Source organism: Symphalangus syndactylus, chromosome 13, assembly GCF_028878055.3.
Source record: "Symphalangus syndactylus isolate Jambi chromosome 13, NHGRI_mSymSyn1-v2.1_pri, whole genome shotgun sequence".
Taxonomy (NCBI): Eukaryota; Metazoa; Chordata; class Mammalia; order Primates; family Hylobatidae; genus Symphalangus; species Symphalangus syndactylus.
In genome coordinates, this window is record NC_072435.2 from 102,533,488 (window position 1) to 102,557,945 (window position 24,458).

General features: G+C 38.5%; 2 protein-coding genes across 12 annotated transcripts in view; one reads left to right on the forward strand and one right to left on the reverse strand.

Moving 5' to 3' along the window:
* TMEM263 (transmembrane protein 263) lies at window positions 1–22,705 on the forward strand. 8 transcript variants are annotated; one of them, XR_010115155.1, is made up of 5 exons: window positions 75–398; window positions 1,420–1,487; window positions 11,379–11,448; window positions 15,400–15,932; window positions 22,626–22,705. XR_010115155.1 is itself a non-coding variant. In XM_055236350.2 (4 exons), the coding sequence occupies exons 3-4, from the start codon at window positions 11,385–11,387 to the stop codon at window positions 15,684–15,686; spliced, it is 351 nt and encodes a 116-aa protein (XP_055092325.1). In that variant the 5' UTR covers window positions 1–398; window positions 1,420–1,487; window positions 11,379–11,384; the 3' UTR covers window positions 15,687–18,326. The 8 variants fall into 8 exon arrangements, 5 of the variants coding, with proteins under 5 accessions (XP_055092325.1, XP_055092324.1, XP_055092322.1 ...); XR_010115154.1 differs by lacking the exon at window positions 22,626–22,705 and adding an exon at window positions 20,404–20,512; XR_010115156.1 differs by lacking the exon at window positions 22,626–22,705 and adding an exon at window positions 20,404–20,512 and having other exon boundaries at window positions 15,400–15,893.
* The window catches only part of MTERF2 (mitochondrial transcription termination factor 2), a 10,112-nt gene continuing 6,947 nt past the window's right edge, over window positions 21,294–24,458 (reverse strand). For all 4 annotated transcript variants that reach the window (XM_055236346.2, XM_063615219.1, XM_063615218.1 and 1 more), the window contains one exon: window positions 21,294–23,047. In XM_055236346.2, coding sequence (XP_055092321.1) covers window positions 21,833–22,990 — 1,158 coding nt within the window. In that variant the 5' untranslated portion in view covers window positions 22,991–23,047 and the 3' untranslated portion in view covers window positions 21,294–21,832. The remainder of the gene's footprint in view (window positions 23,048–24,458) is intronic.

A 24,458-nucleotide genomic window follows, 5' to 3' on the forward strand; every position in this document is an offset into this window, starting at 1 on the left:
ACGTCGCGCGTGCGCAATTGGGACACGGCCGGCTGGCGACTGCTGGGAGGGCCGGACCCTGCGAGAAACGGGTGGGCGTGTGCCCGGTGGGCGCGGGAGGGGCCCGGGCTGCACGAGCGCGCTTGCGCCTCGGAGCCAGAGCCGCGGGAGGAGGCGGGAGCTGAGGAGGCGGCGGAGGGGGCGGGTCGCGTCGGCCGCCACGTCCGCAGCCAGAGGCCGCCGCCTCCATCGCCGCCGCCACAGTCTTTCAGCTCCACATCCTGAGAGGACTCCTCCGGAGCCGCGACTGCCCGGGGTTGTGCCGGCCGCCGCTGCCGCCCAGGCCGCCTCAGCTCTCCTCGGCGCCGGCCCGCTCACTCCGCCCGGCCCCTGCCCTAGCGCTGGCCGCGACCCCGGCGGTGAGTGTGTCGGGCTGTGAGGGCAGGGGCGCAGTCCTGGCTTCCTGCCCTCCTCCGTCGCCGTCTGCCGTCGGCGCCCCTGCCCCTCACCTCCCATTGCCCGGCCTGGCTGCCCAGCGGGGCCTCGGCGAGGCCCCAGCGGGAAAGGGGGAGGGGCGGGACGAAGTTGGGGGCGGATGGAGGTTCGCTTCTGGGGCTACTCCTCCTTATACGTCGCTGACTGCCCCGCCACCATTGGAGCTTGGGCACTCCCCTGGAAAGCCTCCGCCTGACTTCTTAGCATGTGGGCGTTCGGGGTTGGGAGCGGAGGAGGAAGGTGGGGGGCGTCAGCAGCCTGGGAGAGGAATGCAGCGGAGGGGCTTGGGTACTGGGCTTCCTCGCCCTGCCAACTCCTGACCTGTTGATAAACCTCCCTTTTGGGTTCAGGCACACAAGACTTTTTCCCAGTGGACACCCCCATAGCTCTTCCTGGGTAGGAAGGCTGTACCACGCCTAACCTAAAGTAAAAGTGGGAATGGAGAGGGTGCTGGCGGCGCCCAAGGGTGACAGGGAGTGCTGGAGCACCCATCCGTGCCGTCACTGCCTCCCAGTCTAAATAAAAACTGCTTGCTCTGCACACGCAGCTTCAAGAGCGACCCCCCAGCTCCCACTTCCAGTCAGATCGCCTGTCCTAAACCCTTCTTACATAGACATTCTGGAGCCCTTCGGGAGTTAGGGGTGTGCTGGGTGTACAACGTGGAGCGGAGGGAGGAGGTGCCAAGCTCAGCGCTAGCCACGGCGCCTGCAGGGTCATTTTCTGCCTCCTGCCACGTCACTCACTCTGCTAAAGAAAAAAAAAAAAAAGATTTGCTAGTGCCTAAAGGAGTCAATAGGGAGAGAAGGGGCCGCCCGAAAGGGTTTAGAAACACCTAGAGAAAAGGGAAGGGTTCTTAATTTGATTTTTGCGTCCTTGTGAACACTGTGCTAATTCCAAATGAAAATATTTGCTATATGTGATTATTTGCTGTATGCTGTTGTTTAGCCTTTGAAACTTCTGCTGGTGTGAGTACCCTCAAGGGTTCCCCAGGAATATCGATACCACACCAACAGGTAAACGCGCGCGCCCGTGTGTGTGTGTGTGTGTGTGTGTATGTGTGTGTGCGCGCTCCACGCCCATGCTTAACTTTTTAAAAAGAAAGGGAGTAGCCTTTGATAAACCCATATGCATCCTGTTTGCTTTTTCCACTTTCATTTCTTTAGTCTTTGTTAGAACAGATGTACCAGAAACCAAGTTCAGTAAAAATTTGTCCATTTATAGAAAGCATCGTTAGAAATTATAACGGTTGCTACATTAGACAAATATACAGATTTCTGTGTGTGTGCATGTGTTTTTTTTTTTTTAACTACAGGAAAATCTTTACCTTTCTTTGTTTCAGTTATTCGGTATTTGCTCTTTTTCTACTTCCGGAAGATACCTCACTGGATTATATATAAACGTCTTGAGAATAGGACCTTTGTATGCTTGTTCACAGAGATGCCTCAGTGCCTAACAGAATGTTTGACACATAGTAGGAATGCAAGTATCTGTTGAAATAATGTGAAGATGGTGTACTGGCTCTATGGTTTAATAGAATATTGTAATTCTGCTTAATGTTTCATTTAACGACAACCCTTAAAAATGGGCACTTACAAGTTTTACTGGCAGATGACCTTTTCTTCCTTGTTAGATTGAGATCATTTCTTGTAGCCTATTTGCTGTTGATTTAATGGGCAGGGGCCATCTTTAAAAGCAGACTCTTCTCGATAGTTGATTTAACTAGAAAAACATAAAAACAGTAAGCTGGAGTTTTAATGTACTCTGCTTGTTGGTGTATATGTTGTAAAGCTGTGTATAAATATATTTTTGAATCTCTTTGCAGTTATTTGGCAAAAAAGCTAAAACATGGGAGTGAGGATGTGGTAAAGTTCTTTTAGGTAGAATATGTAGAAGAATTTGGCTAATTCATTTATAGTCGTCTTTTTCTGTTATAGGGAAATTGGCACCTACTGTTGAATAACAGGTAGTTTTAAGTGGCTTTGACAATAAACTTGTGCACTGTATTTTGTAGTTAAGCTTTATATAACGTGTTAGTGTTATTTAACTTACTTTGGTGTATAGAGGGGTGGTACGCAGAGGAAAATTTATGTACTGTTTTCAGAATTTTTTATTATGAATAAAAACTTTAAATTTATATATGAAATATTACTGAAACCCACAAACAACATTGATTCATCAAAGAAAACAAGTTTCCCAAGAGGTGTTTGTTTACTTATTTCTATTATTGGAATAAATTACCCTTTAGGGAATTGTGTTGTTAATCCTTGCTCAGTGTATTTGCCAGCTGCTAAATCTATGTGATACTATTGTACTGAGCAAGAATTATTTCTCCCCATCTCTACAATGCTTAATGTAACTGCTGATGAATTTGTAGTCGTGATATACAGTCTACAACAAAGAAGTCTTTCATATGTCACAATTTCTTAAAAACCCACTTATAACCAGTTTAGTTGGTATTGTAATAATTTATTCACACTTCAGGACCAAAAGGTAGAACTGATTTATGTCTGTAGAATAAGTTAAATCATTTGTACTTATCTAAAGCTATTGTCTGTCATTACTGCCTTCCTTAGAAAAGTATGTGTTGTGTTGTTTTTTGGTAGAGACGAGGTCTTGCTGTGTTGCCCAGGCTGCTCTCCAACTCCAGGGCTCAAGCGATCCTCCTGCCTCGACTTTTCAAAGTGCTGGGATTACAGGCATGAGCCAGCATGCCCAGCCAGAAAGTATGTTTTTAATAGCAACTTGTGCATTATGAGCTCCTAGAGAGCAGATATATTTGTTTCTTGAATGTATAATTTGTTTCTTGAATGATTCACTAAATGGCAAGTGCCAGAAAAGTCTATTCCCACTGTATTGTAAACTCTGGTTTAGAGTAGTGCCTGTGTGTGCTTAATCACACTGAACTAATTGCATAACAGGGTGCCTGGCACATAGTAGGCCTCAAGTATATGTTGAATTAATGATTCAGTGAGTTCAGGGCAGATAGTTTGTATAAAATTTAATAATTTTAATATATTACTTAAGGGTAACATTTAAAAATGGTCATTTTGAATTTTTTCTTTTTTGATATGGAGTCTTGCTCTGTCGCCCAGGCTGGAGTGCAGTGGCTCGATCTCCACTCACTGTAACATCTGCCTCCCAGGTTCAAGAGATTTTCCTGCCTCAGCCTCCCTAGTAGATGGGATTACAGGTACCCGCCACCACACCAGGCTGATTTTTCTATTTTTAGTAGAGATGGGGTTTCACCATGTTGACCAGGCTGGTCTTGAACTCCTGACCTCAGGTCATCTGCCTGCCTCAGCCTTTCAAAGTGCTGGGATTACAGGCCCATTTTGAAATTTTTACTGTCAGTTGATACTTGTCTCTACGTATATACTCTTATATTTTATTAGTAGATTATTTACCTTTCAAAGTTTTAGATTGGGGTCTATTTATCTTCACAGTTCCTACTATAAGAGAAACAGGTCTCCTTCAATGGTGATAATAAGCAGGATAGTAATATAAAAAGTATTTCTCTTTAGTAACGAAGTGGCAATATCCATAAAGAGGTAATATCACTAAAAGTTAGGCACATATTTGTGTGTAGGACTTTGGAATGGTTTATGTGAATGAAAAGTACAGATGACACAGTTAAGGATTTTAGCAAATACATTTATAAGGTAACTCAGTGTCTTCTGATCAAATTAGGAATTCAGGAAAAAAAATCTCAAATACTTGTGGCTTTTTAATTAATTAAAAATTAGTAATAATTTGTATTACTCTAAGAGTTCTAGAGGAATTTTGATACTACATACTGGCTCTTAAGGTGTGATGTACAAGATGCCCAAACGTCAAAACAAAACTAATCTTTTTTTTTTGAGATGGAGTTCTGCCCTGCCACCCAGGCTGGAGTGCAGTGGTGAGATCTTGGTTCACTGCAACCTCCGCCTCCTGGGTTCAAGCAATTCTCCTGCCTCAGCCTCCTGAGTATCTAGGATTACAGGCGTGTGCCACCATGCCTGGCTAATTTTTGTATTTTTAATAGAGATGGGGTTTCACCATGTTGGCCAGACTGGTCTCGAACCCCTGACCTCAGGTGATCCACCCGCCTTGGCCACCCATAGTGGTGGGATTACAGGTGTGAGCCACCATGCCTGGCCCTTGTTTTTTTTTTTTTTAGTCCCAGTGAAACTAATCTTTGTGGCACTTAGGACTTTCAAGGCATTCTAAATAGTGAATTCCTCTAGTCTAGGTAGACATATGCCTGGCATGGCAGGACTCCAGAGTTGCTACTTTCTTGTTTATTAATAATCCTATTGGTAACTACTGCTAGTAAATTTTAAATGCAATTGAATATTTCTATATAATAGTATCTAGCTTTTTACATTTCACACTCCTCTACAGAAATACTCCTAATTTAAAGCCAGATGAACTCATGGTGGGCGTGGGAGTGGGAGTGTGGTTGGACTGGCAGGGAGAGCTGGTAAGTCTGAGAATATACCCGGAAGCAGCCCCAGGCGAGAGTGAAATCTCTTGAAAGTCTAGTTATCTTTTAAAAAAACACAATGTTCAAGCACTTTTCATTTTACTTTTTACTGTGTGTGAATTTAAAAATAAAACAGTATTTTAAATTACTCTAGATTAAATGCAGGCATTATGTCTCTCCTGTGGATTCTTAAGTCCTTGGCATACCACTGCCTTTAAAAAGGTACATTTGGAAAGCATGACTCTAGCTTAGAGTTTTCTTTTTTTTAACCCCAAATTTGGGCCATATATTGGTATGTATTTCTTCTTGTGATGCTTAAAGTATATGCGGATACTTCTCTTCACTTCACTTCTCTTCTCCTCTCTTCTCTTCGTCCTGTCCTGTCCTGTCCTCTCCTGTCCTATCGTTTGAGACAGGGTCTCGCTCTGTGGCCCAGGCTGGAGTGCAATGGCATGATCATGGCTCACTGCAGCTGCTTTAAACTCCTGGGCTTAGGCAGTTCTTCCTCTTCATCCTTCCGAATATGTGGGACTACAGGCATGTACCACCATGCCCAGTCAATTTTTTTTTTTTTTTTTGTGGAGATGGAGTCTCATTATGTTTTCCTGGTCTTGACTTCCTTAGCTCAAGCAGTCCTCTAACCTCAACCTCCAAAGTGCTGGGATTACAATATTTTCTTTTTATTGTACTTATCCCACAAATACTGTCTGGCAGCTTACAACAAAAACGTACCAACAAATTGGTAAAAATATGTAAATAAGATATTCAAATTGCAAACCAGGGAGAAATAGCAATCCAAGTAGCAGTCTTGAGGAGGTGTGGAAGTGTGGAGGAAGATAGGACACAACTGTGCAGGCCACAGGAGCCTACCTAGTTGAGCTGGGATTTTAGCTGTAAGTTTCCTGGAAGCCAAAGAGAAGGAAGACCTCATACCTTTGTATCTTTTAAATATAAAAATGCCTATATCTTTAAGAAAACACGCTAAATATTTGGGGGAAACAAGATATTTTCTAAATAATTACCTCTGAAGAAATTTCTTATGTGGAGTTCCACATCAGAGCTATTAAGTGTTGTAGTGGGTAATGTCTTTAACATTATTGTGCAGTTAATATAGTAATAACCTGCATAAGGCTGTTTGTCAGGATTTCCTTACCCAAGACATAACTGTGAACAAAACTCAGTGATACCATTTTCTTAAAGCATCATGTGATTCAAGTACATTGTTTTTGAGATTATTAACGTCATCTGTGGCTAAAACAGAATAATTAGGATTAGATGAACTACATAATCTTTAAAACTATTTATGAATGTTGCTGATTTCCAAGACTTGAAAATATGTATTTTTCTTTAATTATAAGAGCAATACATTTTTATGGTAGAAAATTTATAGATGTTAATTAACTATGCATATTTCTATGTATATGTATTTATGCATATTTCTATGTGTAGGTATAAAAATACTATATACAAATACTATGTATACTATTAATATATAAATGCTATATATACTACTTCATGCATGTGTATGTAAAATGTAAAACTTATGTATTTCTACCCCCTCGGCAATCTTTATTAATACTTTGGCATACTTTCTTCCAGTCTTTTTGTATGCATTTTTTAAAAAATTGGGCATGATGATATATGCCTTTTACAGTCTCTAAATATAGCATTAGCATATTTCTGTAGTATTTGATCATAAATTATTTTCACATCTGCATAATGTATGTCTTTTGGAAGCTTATAAATTCCTCTCTTGCATTCCATGAGGCTGTACTCATTTGTTCATTTTCAGATGTGTTCTGTTTGTTTTTGCTGGCTTCTCTTTTGCTCACCTCTTAAATATGAGCTGGCCAATTAATGCTTTCAGTAGGCTTCTCATCACTCTTTTCCTTGATCATATCACCCACTGCTCAGAGCTCCAGCTATCACTTCAAACTGCTCTTAGAACCTCAACTCTAACTCAGACTTTATGCTGAATCTCTGGCCTCTTAAATCCAATTGCCTGCTGAACAAGTGTGGATGCCCTGAAGGCATTTCAAATACAGCTTGTTCAGAAACAAGTCCTTCATCTTCTCTCAAAAGCTTTCTCTTCTGATGTTCTCTGTGTTCATCATCTCTGTCTTATACTAGAAATATGACATTAGATTCTCCCTTTCATCTCACATTAATACCCAAGTTACATTCTACTTCTTACAAAAAATTCAAATATATGAGTGTCCACCATGCATCATTGATTAAGTCTCTGGTGATAGAGTAGTAAACAAACCAAGCGTTTGTTCTCATGGAGCTTACATCTTAATTGCGAGAGACCCAAAGTAAACAGATTAGGTGAAAATGATGAGAAGAGTGGAGGGTGCTCATCTATTATAAGGTGGTCAGGGAACATCCTCTGATAAGGGGACATTTGCAGAAGGACCTGAGCCATGTACATATACTGGGGAAAAGACTTTGAGGAAAGGATAAACAAGGAACTCTGTGTTACTAGACTGGAATGAACAAGAGGTAGAATAGTGGAGATGGCGGTTAAGTGTCTGGCCTCAAAGGCAAAGGTATAAGGACTCTGAATTTTATTCTAAGCAAAATAGGAAGCAGTTGGAGGATTTTAAGCAGAGTATGACATGACTGGACTGAAAGAAGAACAAAGGTGGAAGCTCGGAGACCCACTCAGAGATTTTGCAGTAGTACAAGTAAGAGATTATGATGGCTTAAAGTGGTAACAGTAGAGGTAATGAGAAATGGTTATATTCTGGATTTATTTAGGCAACAGAATTTACCGATAATTAGATGGGAATGTAAAAAAAAAGCAGAATTCAAAGGTGACCCTGGTATTTTGGTCCAAAGCATTTATTTAGACATGATAATCTGGCAGAGTTTAGACTGTCAGAAATTCTATCTTACTGGACTACTAAAGTAGCCACTTAACTGTATTAATCTCTCTGTCCTTCCATCTCTTCTTGCTTCAGTTAGTGTCTTAAGGCACAGATATGACAGTATAACTCTGCTCATGGGTTCTTATTGCCTACCCACAGAAGGATGAAGTCAATTCATATTATTTAGATTAAACTGCATATATCTTATGCTCTCATAAAGCAGAACTAATTTTTTAAAATTGTGGTCTTTTTCTTAATTACAAGATAGGATATAGAAAAATAATTGTTTTTAAGGGATACTGTATTAGAAATAAAAGGTAAGACTGTTGGTAGGGATTTATGGGGTAGGCACCAGAAAGTCAGTTTTGAAATATATGCGGTTACAGTCATAATCACACCTATTTTTAAACTCCAGTTAAAATATGTAAGATGTATGGGTATATGTAATTTCCCATATTTCTCTATAGGGTATGTTACCTTCTATTGACTGACCAGCCAAGTGATCTCCTGGATTTGTGTCTATGTGTATGGTATTAATATATAGTACTGAGATTACCGTGATGAACAAGTTGGACAAAGGTGTCTGTCCTCTTGAAATTAATAGTCCAGCGGGGAAGTAAGTGGCTTCAAAATCATCATTTCTCAGAAGGGACACGCATATTCTGCCAGGAATTTCTGCATGTTTTGTTTTGGAATATGTTAAATAGCATTCTCATCTTAGGGTTAGGGCTAGAATTGTCTTTGATTTTTATTTTCACTATCCTAAACAGCAAGTATTTAATGAAGTTATTTGTCCTCTTCTATACAGTTTATGGTCAAGCTGAGATTCAAACAGGCACTCTGACCCCAAAGCCTTAACCACCATCCTGTATAATTTGTTATGATCTTACCATGATGATAGATCAAAGAAAATATAAATGTGAATGGTAATAAATGTACCTTTGTGGTTGGGGAGTTTTAAAATTAAGGCACATCCATCAAGAACCTCCTTTCCCAGTAGTGCATCAGCTGAAATTCTTACTGGTTTTTCTATGAGAGATTACTTAGCTTTACTATTACTTTTTAAATCTTATGTTTGGGATGATGTGCTAAATTCTCAAACCAAACCAGGATAAGATTAGGTGCCATTGATAAATGACCTGAGTCAGGATTTTCACTAGAGCAATTGAAAGCTATTTATTAAACACAACATGTGCTGCTGGACTCAGTAGAGGTGCAGAGAAGTCTCATCTTAAGTAGGATTTACATTTTAAAGTCATAAGAAGATGAATTCCATGAAGTTAATAATCACCTTTGAAAATTCCCACTTCTCACAACCTCTGCCTCTACCACCCTCATCCAAGCCACCAACATTTTTTGGCCTAGATTATTGAAATTGTTTCCTAATGGGACTTTCTGCCTCTGCTGTTGTTCGCCTATTGCTTGTATTGCCTACAGCAGCCAGAATGATCTTTTAAAAGATCACCTTACTCTTTTATTCAGTGCCTTTTACTAGTTTCCCATCTCACTCAGTTAAAAGCCACTCTCCATCATCGCCTTCAAGGGCCTGTGTTTATCCAGACCTCCCTCTTTGACTTCCTCTCCTACTGCCCTTGATGCGACCCTGCCACACTTTACTGGCTGTTCCTTCTTGCTGATCCAGGTAAGCTCCCACATCAGGGCCTTTGCTCTTGCCATTTCTTCTTCCGCAAAGACTCTTCACCTAAGTATCTTGTATCCTTACCTTCTTTGAGTGTCATCGCAGTAAAGCCTTCACAGACTATCCTATCTAAAATATCATATCCTCTCCTCATCCATCCCTGGCCGGGCGCAGTGGCTCATGCCTGTAATCCCAGCACTTTGGGAGGCCGAGGTGGGCAGATCACCTGAGTTCAGGAGTTCAAGACCAGCCTGGCCAACCTGGTGAAACCCCATCTCTACTAAAAATACAAAAATTAGCCAGGCATGGTGATGCACGACTGTAGTCCCAGCTACTCGGGAGGCTGAGACAGAAGAATCACTTGAACCTGGGAGGCAGAGTTGCAGTGAGCTGAGATCGCGCCACTGCACTCCAGCCTGGGTGACAGAGTGAGACTCTGTCTCAAAAAAAAAAAAAAAAATTATACAAAAATAAAGTATCACAGCCTCTCCTCATCCATCCGTTTTTCTCCATAGCATATAAATACCACTGACATATAGTCCTCTCTTTGTATTTATTTATTGCCTTTCCCCATTGGAGTGTCCATTTCATGATGGCAGAGATTTTTTCCGTCTGTATTTATATATATTTACATATTTTACAGTAAATTTTGAATTCCGTTAACTGCCTCTGTTCATAAGAGCTTTAAGAACAGCAAAAAGTCATCAAAATTGATCTGTTACTGATTCAGATTGGTGGTGTCATCATTACAAGAGAGGGATGTCTTTTTTTTAAGGACTTTCTCAGAACACCTTAGTATTTTTTTTTTTTTTTTTCCAAATTTTAGGGTCATGAGTACATGTGCAGATTCATTACGTGGGTAAAATCATGTGTTGTGGGGGTTGGGTGTACAGATGATTTCATCACCCAGGTAATAAGCATAGTACTCAATAGATAGTTTTTTGACCCTCACTCTCTTTCCACTCATCACCTACAAGCAGGCCCCAGTGTCTCGTTACCTTCTTTGTGTCCATGTATACTCAGTGTTTAGCTCTCATTCATAAGTGAGAAAATGCAGTATTTGGTTTTCTGTTCCAGTGTTAATTCACTTAGGACCATGGCCCCCAGCTCCACCTGTGTTGCTGCAAAGGACATGATCTCATTCTTTTTTATGGCTACATAGTATTCCATGATGTATATGTACCACATTTTCTTTATCCAGTCCACTGTTGATAGGCATCTAGGTTGATTCCATGTCTTTGTTATTGTGAATAGTGCTGTGATGAACATAACACGTGTGTGGTAGAACGATTTATATTCCTTTGAGTTATATCCAGAAATGGGATTGCTGGGTTGAATGGTAGTTCTAAGTTCTTTTGAGAAATCTCCAAACTGTTTTCCACAGTGGCTGAACTAATGGACATTCCCATTAGCAGTGTATAAGCATTCTTTTTTCTGCAGCTTTGCCAGCGTCTGTTATATTTTGACTTTTTAATAATAGCCATTCTGTCTGGGGAACACCTTTTTTAGTTCTGGTATACTTTTTTCTTCAAGTCTATTGTGAAATAAATTACAATTAAATTAACCAGTATTCTATAGGAGGAAACAACATTTTTGTCGGCTAACCCCCACCTTCCAGCTCTCTTTCAGTGAGTAATTTTCACTTGTAGTTGAAGCACCACAGTAACAACGTAGGAAAACTTATACTATGACTGCCACTCTTTGGTGGGTGTTTCACATAAGATTTATATTGTCTACTGGTACAATTTAAAGTATTTATTAAATGCCGCAGTTTGAAGTAGGAGAGAAACAAGATGAAGACTAGTTGTATAGTGGGTATAAAATGTTGTTTATCTGAATAATGTTGATGAAATTGCAATTTAGCATGTGATAAGAGGTAGTCTCACATGTTGAGGTTAAAATGAAATGTGTTTGTATGTTTTTTTTTTAGGGGATCATGAATCAGACAGATAAAAATCAACAAGAAATCCCATCATACCTTAATGATGAACCACCAGAAGGTAAGTATGCATCTGTAACACTAAGAATGGAAAAATATACTGAATTAAAGTTCTGACAGTTTTTATTTACTTTTTTATTTTATTTTTATTTTTTGAGACAGAGTCTCACTCTGTCAACCCAGGCTGGAGTGCAATGGCACGATCTTGGCTCACTGCAACCTCCGCTTCCTGGGTTCAAGCAGTTCTCCTGCCTCAGCCTCCCAAGTAGCTGGGATTACAGGTACCCGCCACCACACCCAGCTAATTTTTTGTATTTTTAGTAGAGACAGGGGTTTCATCATACTGGCCAGGGTGGTCTTGAACTCCTGACCTTAGTTGATCCACCTGCCTCGGCCTCCCAAAGTGCTGGGATTACAGGCATGAGCCACCACTCCCAGCCCTGATTGTTTTTATTAAAGAAATATAACCTGTTTACCTTGTCAGTAAATATGTCCCCAAAATAATTGAAGATAACATTTTTAGCCTCTAATAAGAAAGCATAGATAGTGGTGAATAGGGACACAATTTTACCATATAAGGCATAATATTTTGCTGTCATTCTTCTTTTAAGACCATTTTAGAAGTATAAGTATCCTTTCATTTGTAAAGGGTGAGGATGGATACAGAGGAAGGATGGACTGTGTTTAGTTTTGATATCCTGCATACAAAATCAGCCTAATGCAAGAGGCATTAGAGATCTATTGTGAAACTCCTATTATTCATTATATTGTAATTGGTACCTCTCCTCCTCTATTAACACATGATCTTGGGGTCTGCTTCATTTGTCTTTTTAAGTCATAATTCTCTTTGAGTTTGAAAATTGTGATATCATGAATCATTTTAATTCTTCAAAAACCCTTGGAAACACACCTGAATGTCTTGAGTACATACAGAAAATGACTAGAGGCATGTTTTTGGTATAGACTGTTACTAAACTTAATCCAAATAGTGATCTCCTTGGAGAATTGCATGTTGATTACTAGGGCTGGAGGTTGTGACTCTAGGTATTATATATTTTTTCCTAGTTCTGTTACCCATTGTCTAAAATTTTCTTCCTATATTTCTTTTATTGGTAGGCAAAAATGAGATTGCTAGGAAAGTAGCAACAAAGAGTTTACACTTAAGCCATAAAGAATTCAAAAGAACTATCGGAGGTTGCAGTGAGCTAAGATCGTGCCACTGAACTTCAGCCTGGGTGACAGAGTGAGACTCTGTCTGGAAAAAAAAAAAAAGAACTAGCTGATTAGATTTAGTTTAGTTTGGTGGAGGAATAGCCTGGAAAATTACTAACACAGCTCTTTTCCATGCCTTACATTTTTAGGTCTGGAACCATGGAATTTTGAAAAGTTAGGGCTCAGTGAGAAAGTTAACAAGGACTTTGTGAGAAAGAAATCAGGAAAGGGCTAAATAAAGGCCATCCAGGGGCATAATTGTCAAGGAAGAGAACAAAGCAGAATGTCTTTCTATGCCAACCACTAAATAAGAGGAATCTGCAAAGCAGATAATTTATATGGTGATAATTAAGAGTACACTGTAATAAAAGAGATCAACTGCAGTAATTATTTATCTGATTTGATTAAGAACAATTATTTGTCTTCTTTAAATGCATGTGTACCAAATTTGGCATGGCAAGATAGTTTTACTAATGAGATATTTGGCATGAGGCAGTTATCTGTTGTAGCCTCAAATCAGGATTTTGTCTTTTTTCTTAGGGCTAGTGACCTTGATTACAGAAGAATTACCAATTATGTAATCCTTTCCATCATAATTTTATAACTAATACATTCAAATGTCCATCTATATCTTAAGTCTTTTACTTCAGTCATTAAAAATTTGTATTAACTATACTTATTAAGTAGTTTTAATAAAAATATTTGGTTTTTAAAATTTATAGCTATTGTTGTATCTGTATTTATGCAATATTTTGCAAAGATATTTTGACTAGTCAGTGAGATTTTCCCAGTTGTGATACAATGTAAAATCTTCAAACAATGAAAAGAAAAACTATCTCAAGGTAAATTTGTGCCTTGTGCATTGGAAAGCTCAGTTTTCAGAATTTTTTATTTTCCCCATCAAATATTGTCAGTTTCCCCATGATACCTTCTCTGAGAACTTCATTCTGCTAGAATCTAATAGTTTTGGTGCTCTTAGTTGGACTTATGTACCCAGTAATTTACCCCTCTTTTTTAGAGGTAAAGCTTGAATTGTGTAAGTACCAAATATTTTTCCATGAAGTTTAGAAAAACACCAATGCTTATGTGTTGTTGCTGCTTAAATTATTAGGTTACTAGGCCAGGCGTGGTGGCTCACGCCTGTAATCCCAGCACTTTGGGAGGCCGAGGTGGGTTGATCACGAGGTCAGGAGATTGAGACCATCCTGACTAACACGGTGAAACCCTGTCTCTACTAAAAAATACAAAAAATTAGCCAGGTGTGGTGGCGGGTGCCTGTAATCCTAGCTACTCAGGAGGCTGAGGCAGGAAAATGGCATGAACCCAGGAGGCAGAGCTTGCAGTGAGCTGAGATCGCGCCACTGCACTCCAGCCTGGGTGAGAGAGCAAGACTCCGTTTCAAAAAAAAAAAAAATTAGGTTACTAAAGAGAAAAGACCTGTGTTCATTTTAAGCTGGTGCAAATTTTTATGAAATCTTTCTGCTAGTCATTTTATTCCTAAGTTTGAGCTTACATGCTAATATATGTGGCTCTATTTAAAAAAAAAAAAAAAAAACCGAAGAAAATAAACTCATGACTTAGATACAGCTTAATTTTTCATATTGCTATTACCTTTTATGGGGGATATCTCTAGTTTTTAAAAACTAGATACTTAAAGCACACACTGTCTTTCATAAGAATTACTGAGGCAGTAATTTTAAGTGTTAACCATAGCTATAGTTTCTCTATCCTACTTATGTCTGAATGAAAATGATTTTTTAGGTAGATAACACAATTTTAAATGATGAATAGTTTTTTATTTTTACATAGTATTAGCTCTTTAAATATGTCAGTAAGGGAGACATAGAGCAGAGACCCAAATGTATTTACTTAATAGGGGTTCTTAAACTTTTTGGTTTCAGGATGCCTTTACAATGTCAAAAATTGAGGCCCAAAAGAGCTGTGTCTTTGTCAGTATTTACCATATTAGCAATAAAAACTGAGAAATTTGAATATTTTATGCATTAAAAGAACCCATATTAACATAATTAAAATATTTTTATGAATAGTAATTCTTTCAAAACAAAAAATGTGGAAATTGTGAGCAAGGTGATACTGGTTTATACATTTTAGCAAATCTCTTTAATGTTTGGATTAATGCAAGACAGCTACATTCTTGCAGCTGCTTCTGCATTCAGTCTGTTGTATCATACATCATTCTGCTTCTGGAAAACTCTGCTATAGACTCATGACAGAAAGAAAGTGAAAAGACAAATATATTTTAATAATATTAATATGATATTTTAATAATATTATGAAAATAGTTTTTACCTTGTAGACCTCCTGAAATGGTCTTCGGCGTCTGCAGTGGTCCCAGACCATACCTTGAAAACTACTGCTTTTTACAAAGAAGATTGTTTCGGTAATGACTGATCAAATCCTGTCAAGGAAATGGAGGCCAAATATAGTTATCTTTTTATTTTTTCATGTTCCTTTTAGGATGTAAAATAAAGGTTATTTGTTAACAAAACCATAAACCAAGGAAACATTTAAAATAGGATTCTGTTTTACAAAAGTTGTCTAGTGTCTAAAGCATTTCTTCTCATAGATACTAAGACTTAGCATTGGACCAAGATATTGTAAAAACATGTACAACTATACCCTGAAGGAAGAGCTCTTCAGTGTCTTTGAATCGGTGTGGTTGGCCTTATCAAATCAACCTCCTGTTGTGAGGAAGTCTTAGGTTACTTAATGATGTGTACTGCTCTTTTAAAGACTTATGACTTACATTTGATTGTCTCATGATATTTTCTCTCATTAGGTTCAGTGAAAGATCACCCACAGCAGCAGCCAGGCATGTTGTCCCGTGTGACTGGGGGTATCTTCAGTGTTACAAAGGGAGCTGTTGGTGCCACCATTGGTGGTGTGGCTTGGATTGGTGGAAAGAGTCTGGAAGTGACCAAAACAGCTGTTACAACTGTGCCTTCCATGGGAATAGGGCTGGTGAAAGGGGGTGTATCTGCTGTGGCTGGAGGTGTTACAGCTGTTGGGTCTGCTGTTGTAAACAAAGTGCCCTTAACAGGAAAGAAGAAAGACAAATCTGACTAAAATATACACTTGTGCTCCACAGCACTATAATGCCAGTGGCATTGAATTACTAAATTATGGACTACAACCAAGTCAACCGTTTTGGACGTTTATCTTCTAAACTGCTGTGTTGAAAGTATTGATGACTGGCTTTCATCTAAAAAGAAGAGACCAATACGAGCACAGTATATGAAGGTTTCTCATACTTAAGTTCCAGCTTTTTATCTGGTAAAATGTTACACTTACTCGGTTGTAACTGAAGATATGGTATGTTTGAATATTTACTATAAGTCTTTCAGTTTGACTAAAAATGTGAAAGTTGAATTTAGTAGATGATCTGCGCAGTTCCATATGTATAATGTGCCAGGTAACTCACCTGCCCCTTAAGAAGGGAACCTTGAATTACATAAGCCGTACCTTTGATGTGCCTAATAGTTTCAGATGTCTTAGTTTTTCATAACCATAGTTGATTAGGCCAAGAGGCATTCATTTCTTATTTAAGCTGGCAAAATTAGCAGGAATTAGGGAAGTTTAAAAAGAAAAGATAAATGGTTTTATGATAATGTTAACCATCTTTTGTTAGTAAATATGCATTCTATTATTTTAATCATTGATGCCTTACAAAAGAAAACATCTTTTCTAATACCCTGCATATGTGCTGTTCTTAGAATCATCTATGGATTCTTTTAAAGGTTGTTTGTGAAATTAGTTTTCCCTCTTTAGAATCTCAGGAGTAGTGGGGTAAAGACATTTCCTGCTGTCAGTGGATAAGACAGTGCTTGTTAACTGTTTTGGCAGTAGTTAAAATCAAATCGTACGCTTCTCAGCCTGGGTTCATGCGTCATCATTAATACACCTCACAGTGCCTAAGGAACATTTACTTACTGGTCAGAAGGTATTTTGGAAGAGTTTCATATTAAGGAGGAACAAATAATAATTTTAAGTTCTTAAAAATTACCTAAAACACCCCAAATATAAAAAGAAGCCTTCACACCTATTCTGTCTTTAGGATGTCTTAAATTATTAGCAGTACTCCTTTTTTAAAAACACTGTAAAAGTAACCACAAATGTGTGAGGACTTACTATTTTAAATGGAATGGAATGAGCTCCATAGATTAGTTTTGAATATAAAATATATAAACGTGCTTCAGTGGTTTATATAGGCTTTAAATCTTACAGTCCTTTAAAGCAGCTGTAGAGTTTGTATCATTTTTCAAGCCAATTTCAGTCAGGGATTTGAAGTGTTTGGTTATGGATGATAAATGTGTCATATCATATTAATATGTCTCATGTCTCATTCCTTCTCAGTATGATTTAGCTGGAATTCATTTTCTTTTTGTTTCATGTTTAATTTCATAAAACATTTAACAATTGGCATATATACTTGGCATTCCTGTCCACCAAGGATTATAATCCAAGCCTGGGAAAATCTTAAATTTCTTTTTACTTAAATCTGGAAATTTGTCTCCATTCTGCAAACTTTTTTTTTTTTTATAGTGGAGGGGAGGAAAGGGGGGTGATACCTTGCAGTAAGTAAGTCAAAATAGCATGCCTGAAAATTTGAAACAGACCATTCTAACACCCAAGGCTTGTTTATAAAATACTTAAGAGAATTACATTAATGTGGAATCAACAAATGCAGAAGAATATAACATAACTTTTAAAAGCTTTCATAAATACCAGCAGCAATTGTAAGCAAATCTACAAAGGTTCTTGAACCTTTCTGTTACATACAAAACTGAAAAGTCATTAAGGAGTTCAACTAATCAGGAATTAAATGGTCATTTATTTCATGCAGTATGATTTAAGGTATTTCTTGGGATTCTGGTCAAATGTCATAATCAGCAAACGGGATTAAAAAAAAACTCCAAAATCAGTAGGTGAACACTAAATAATTATCTAAATAATGGTATTAGAGAACTTGTTTCCTGCTATTTGGAAGAGATTATTGCTTCATTGCTAGTTTGTATTTCTGACTTCTACAGTTACAGACTCCACTGTGCTTTGTGTCTGAATTTCTCAGTATAGACATTTTGTTTACTGTATGCTTGCATATTTATTTTCAACTTTGCCTGTCTTTAAAATTTCTTGAGGAAAAATGGTTGTAATTAATTTCTGCTACAGAAAAGCCACCTGGTACGTTTTGTCTCATCAGGATTGTTTTAAATTCTAAACTATAACTTTGTTCAGAGGGGCTTTTGCAATGATAGCAGAAAACTGTACAAATGTACAGTTGGTTATAGAGGTTCTTGTTGAAATGAACTTACCATCTGATGATATGTATGTACAGCTGTATACTTGAGTCTTTTTTAGTTTACTTAGAAAGACTGGCAATTTGACCTGTTAACAGGACTAGTTCAAGTCAAGAAACTAAGGTTGTTGTATACACCTGGAGGCATCTGTTATTCAGCTTATCCTTTGAGTGGGTATTTGGCACCATGAAGATAAACTTATGTGACCCACTTGAATGGCTGATCTAATAAGGTTGACATTATGCATTCTGTACTTAGTGAAATGTCAGATGAAAATAACTGATGAATAATTTTTTTTGTATTAAAGGGATGGGAAAAGAACACATGAATTTGTTAATAAAGCACTATGATCTGCAAACGATGGAATGTTTCATAAAGATCTAAAGAAATAAAGGAAACTTTAAAACAGGGTGATCTTACCATTTTTAGTTATTTTGCAGTTCAGTAAGTGCTGTAGCCAGTTTAAAATTTTTTTGATAGTAATGTACAAACATATCTGTGGATACGTATTTTGATGCTGACACAACCATGAAATACAAATATATTTTAAGCAACTCGAATAATAAAGATTAAGAGTGTAGATTTCTAGGTTTTACCCCAACTTGCCAAATTCTGCAAGGTGGGGCCCAGGACTGCATTTTAACAACCTCTCTGGGTAATTCTTGTGTACAACAAAGTTTGAAGACTGATGGATTATAAAGTAGGGAGCACTTCTCTCTGTTCCAAGTAGCTGTGGAACCAACTTACACATCTCACTGGAAAGAAATGACTAAAAGGGGTGGGGAGGAGTGTAGAAAATTGATATTTACTGGGCATCTGCTTACCTGCCAGGTACTGGCCATACTTCTCATTTAATCAGCATGAGGGCCTTATGAAGGAAGTATCGTTATTCCCTTACAAATACAGAACAGGCTAAGTCAATGTTAGTTGAATTTTCCATATCACTTTTGAATTAGTGTAGGTCACAACTTCTCCAGCTTATGTCCAGGAACAGAAATGGGGCTACTCAGTAACTAGGCCTTTATTCTAGTGTTGACATTCAGTGTGGCCTGTATGCTGATTGACCAGGCTATCTGACTTGCAGCTTACCGGAAGTCTTTCAGGTGACCATATTTACTTTGGTGACCACATTTTGCTACAGCAATGAATTTTGTGTGATTTTACACAAATTGAAGAAAATCTAATTTTGCTAAAGAGCCTTTTTTCACAGAGGAAACCGAATTTGACTCGTGTTTTATGAAAGGATATCTATCTCCCCCTGCTATGTTACTGATTTTGAATTTTTAAAATTCTGTTTCATAGGAAGATCTGAGTTAGAATGTATGAATGGAAAAAAAAGGCAAAGCAGAACAATTTCAGAGGTTCAAGAGCCAAAAGCAATGGAATGGGCCCTAAGGGAAAATAAAGTCAGTATACTGCATAATTGATTAAGAATGTAATCTTTTCAAGTTAGAGTAAGCTACAAATGTATTTCTATAACTGTAACTACTTCTGGTTCTCTGTGCCTAGATCTGAGCACTTAAAAATTTTGCTGCTGTGTTGACTAGTCTCCTTTTAAATTAATGGCCACAAAGTACACATGGCCACTCAAACTTTCTAATATGCCCTTTTATTGTATGTTCGCTTTCACCCTCCTCAGAATGACTCCCTGCTACCCCGCCCCCGAGACATGGCCTTGCTGTTGCCCAGGCTGCAGCACAGTGGTATGAACATAGCTCACTGCAGCCTTGATCTTCTGCGCCCAAGCCATCCTCCCCGTTCACCCTCCCAAGTAGCTAGGACAAGAGGTGTGTGCTACCACACCAGGCTGATTTAAAAATTTTAAAAACATTTTTATAGAGACAGGATCTCACTATGTTGCCCAGGCTGGTCTCAAACTCCTGGCCTCAAGTGATTCTCCTGCATGGCTTCCCAAAGTGTTTGTTGGGATTACAGGCATGAGCCACAGTGCCTGGCCCAGAATCACTGTATAGTGTGAACCAATTATTTCCCTTTTGCTAAACCCATCAGTCACTTCTGTGTCTTAGTTGACCCCCTCAGTGACTTCATTATTATTGACCATGTCCTTGTTTCTTCCTGTGACCAACTTCTTGCTTTGACAGGTCTTTTTCCAGGCTTGGCCAACCACCCTACTCCAAATCTACACTTTTTTTTCCCCCCAGGCAGTCAATCTAGAGCCATGGCTTTAAATATCATAGATATGCAGATGATCCCCAAATATGTATTTTCAGTTTTGACTGAAACTCAACTCCAGACTTAGCCATTTGCCTGTTTGACATCCCTGCTAGGATGTCTAGTAGGCATCTCAAAATTGACATCTAACAACTACCAAGGTAACCATATCACATATAGTATCTTCCCAACTGAGACACTTCAGAGTGAAAGAGCAAGAGCGCCCCTGATACTTTATGTCAGGACAAGAAGCATAAACTGAAAACTCTCCAAGCGTTTCCCATCACACTTCAAATGAGATTTCTCCTCCTTAGATGGACCTGTGCTGCCTCTTTCCTCTGTGCCACTCTCCCAATCACTCAACCCTGCTCCAACTGTACTGGCTGCTATTCTTCTTGAACAAACTTTCCTGCATGACCTTGGGTAAGTGACTTACCCTGAGTCTCCTCATCCATAGAAGAGTGAACAATGGTACTTTTAGAATCGTAAAGCACTTATATACAGAGCTCCCTATAGGAAGTGAACAGATTTGGATAGTAAGGGTTACTTGCATTTGCTGAAGGAGTGAAGAGTGAGGATACTGCCTGCATTTTCCATAATTTTTTCATTACATTTAAGCCATGTACAAATAGTGCACAGATGTTATCAGTCAATTGTTTGGCTGTGCATTTGTTACAAAGTTCAGACTTCACAGCTGAAAGTGAGTCAGTTCTTTATCTGGGTATGTTTATCTTGGAACAAGGTTCAGAAATGGAAACTTGAAACACCACCCCTAAAATTAGTACTAACCATCACCCACTTTCCCTTACAGGCAGACCTGGATCTTCAGAAAGTTTTCTAAAAAGCTCCATTTATTTCAAATATATATAAATTAGATAATTTTGAATTAGAACACTTTATAGAGAGGTTTTCATAAATGTCCCCGAATTTGTTGTTAGTACTTACTCCTTTTGGCCTGTCAGGTAGGGGTGACTTCTCTTATGCCAATTCATAAGTAATCCTTCCAATTCACAAGGTTTGAACAGAAGTCAGAGCCCAGTTAATAAACCTGGACTCTGCCATTTGGCAGCTGAGTGGCCTCTCTCAGCTTCGGTTTCCTCATGTGTAAAATGAGGAAAGTAATGAATGCACATGGTGTTTTATAAGAGTTATAATAACGGTCAATTCTAAGCAAACTGACCACACAAGTAGGCTCCAACTCTTCTTTTTGGATGAGTAATACTCGGTTCTCAAAGACAGTAATTTATTCCAAACACAAGATGAAATTTTCTCCAAAAAAAAAAGGTATAGGAGTTTGCTAATAGTTCACGTAACACTAAGCTACAGAATTCAGACCACAGTAGACCGATGTTTCATGGCTGGTAGTGAGAAAGACTGGATTTGCTTCCTAAGATGAAATGTGCTGTATAAATATAAATGTATCCATACCTTGAATTAAGGAAGCACTTGTCCATTTCTTAGAAGTGATTCATTTATAAAGTATCATACTGATATGCCATTTAATAGTACATGAGTTTTTGAAATAATGGCTTAAGGTAAAAGTTACCAACTTTATTAAAATAAATACAATTTATATTTTATAATATGGCAAATGAGTCAGAATTTATCTATTTAGAGGTAACTTAAATACAACCCAGAAGCTAAGCAGGTTCTTAAAATTACTGGTGCCTACAAACTGCCTGAATTTTTGTCTTTGCTAGTTAGTTTCACCCTGCACTGCTAGAAGGAAGCAACAACAGTATGTCATTCTTCAACATTTAGTGGTGCCACAGGGTTAAATAATGGCCTTACTTTTTTGGCCTGAATTTTGCCAAAATTAGCTTCAAACTCTTTTTTTGATCCATTTAGATTTGCTAGATGTCCATCCTTTATTCTGTAGCCTAAGGAATTCAGTTTCCTTATCCTGTACTGTACTATCTGTGGTGTTAATTCAAGAACCATTGGCGTCTCTCTTATCTGAGCTATGGAAATTCCTTCTCTCAATAATCCTTGCATTCTCTCTTCTAAAACTGGAACAGAATAATATAAAAGGGCAGGACATTTCAAAACTAATTGCTTAAGGTCATGATCTGTGCATTTAAAAGCATTTTTAGAGAAAGAAATACTATTCTGTATACTTCTTGGGCAAAGTTGAAAAAGAAATCCTTTGAGTTTGGACAAAAGCTGGAGAATTTCAAAGCTGGTGAAACCTTGCTCCTGGAGAAATTCTAGTGTTTCCTTTATAGCTGTGGGAGAATTTAATAAAATAAATGGGTTTTGGCTTAACAATTTTAGTAGCCAAACTTTCATGTTGGCCTCAGAGCCACCTACATCTAGATAACTCTGTTGGAGAATTCTTACCATTTGCTTATTCTTCTCAACAGGATTATGAAAAACATTAGATGCAGCTGTCAAAAGTCTGCTAATGACCACATTTTTTAGTCCCAACTCTTGAAAGAACTGAACATTCAGCTTCTGGTTCTCTTGGTCTTTAATAGTAAAGAAAGATTCTGGAAACTGCTCTATTAACTTGATTAACTCTTCCTCATTTTTGCAGACCAACTGCCAGAGTTTTCTCTGGGTGTTAACAGCGGTTGGACTACAGACAATTGCTTCCGGGCAGCGTTCCAAAATACTGGCTACAGCAGTCTCATCGGCACCTAGTTCTTGTAAAATATTCGCAATTTCTTCAACATAGGTTTCATCCTCTAAAAGTACCCATCCTTTTAATCTACGAATTTTCCTGATGTCAACTGAACATTTATAGAGCTTTTCCACTGTTCTTGTATTTTCTTTGCTTGACTGTCTATCAGTTGTATAGGTGAAGCATGCTAAGAAAGGTCTGTATTTTGGAGGTGATCGCATCTTTCTGAAAGAACACAGCCTGCAGGACTGGGATCTCAGCAGCAGCTTCCACAACATGGCTGCAATCCACTAGCTAGTTTCCACCGTCCTGGGACTTAAATGGACTCATTCTATCTGTAAAAAAGAAAATAAAGGTTTTTAGTATAAGAGTGTTGACTTTTAGAACACATACACTTACAAATTTGAGCTGTTTAAGTCTGGAAATAAAGTAGATTTAAATTAGACAAGAAAACTACTCGTGGAATATTTTTAAAAATCCTCCTAAATAAGGATGGCTTGAACTCAGAAGCCCGAGGTTGCAGTGAGCCGAGATTGTGCCAGTGCACTCCAGACTGGGCAACAAGAGTGAAACTCCTCAAAAAAAAAACTCCTAAATAATTAATTGAATTGTAATACACTTCTCCACAACTTCAACATCTTATACTTTGTAAATACACTGTTGAGTTACTTCCATTTTACAGAAGAGCAGCAAGACCAAAGAGTTCAAAGGTTCACAGACCTCAAATGTTATTTTCATACAAATTCCCTTTTCCACAACTGTTTATCTTTTCTTTTAGGAGGCCTGTATTATGTGCCCACACACAAACATGGTTTTTTGAAATGTTTTACATTATTAAGTTGATGTTTAGCTGAAGCAGATACTTAAAGGGGGAAGAGGGGAAGGGTCATCTCTAATTTTATACATTAGAGTACATATTTTGCTGAATAACTATCACCCAAAATGGGCCAATTATTTTATTTTAAATGAATAAATGGATTTTTTTTTTTAGAATTATGTGAACAAAACTCCCTTTTATAAATCCAGAATAAGAATAAATTGTAATTCCAGCACTTTGGGAGGCTAAGGCAGGCAGATCACCTGAGGTCAGGAGTTCGAGACCAGCTTGGCCAACATGGTGAAACCCCATCTCTTCTAAAAATACAAAAATTAGCCGGGTATGGTGGCAGGCACCTGGTAATCCCTAGCTGAGTAAAATGAAAAAATGCCACATGACTGTTGCCATGGTGCCATGGGAAATCAGGTCAGCTGTGGAATGGTGACTGTACTTTCAGAACAGTGTAATCAGCTATCCACTTGACATCTGTAGGTATACTGTGTCTGACACATTAACAGTCTTTGCCTCTGTAGGGGCAGAAAAACACCTCTATCTTAGGGTCGTGACAGGATCCGAGAATTAGACATAGGATATATTAACAGGAGAAAAATATAAACTTTATTTTTTTAACTTTATTTGAGACAGAGTCTCTCTCTGTCGCCCAGGCTGGAATGCAGTGGCACGATCTCGGCTCACTGCAACCTCCGCCTCCTGGGTTCAAGTGATTCTCCTGCCTCAGCCTCCTGAGTAGCTGGGACTACAGATGTGTGCCACCACGCCCAACTAATTTTTGTATTTTTAGTGGAGATGGAGTTTCACCATGTTGGCCAGGATGGTCTCGATCTCTTGACCTCGTGATCTGCCCGTCTTGGCCTCCCAAAGTGCTGGGATTACAGGCGTGGGCTCCTGCCCCTGGCCATAAACTTTAT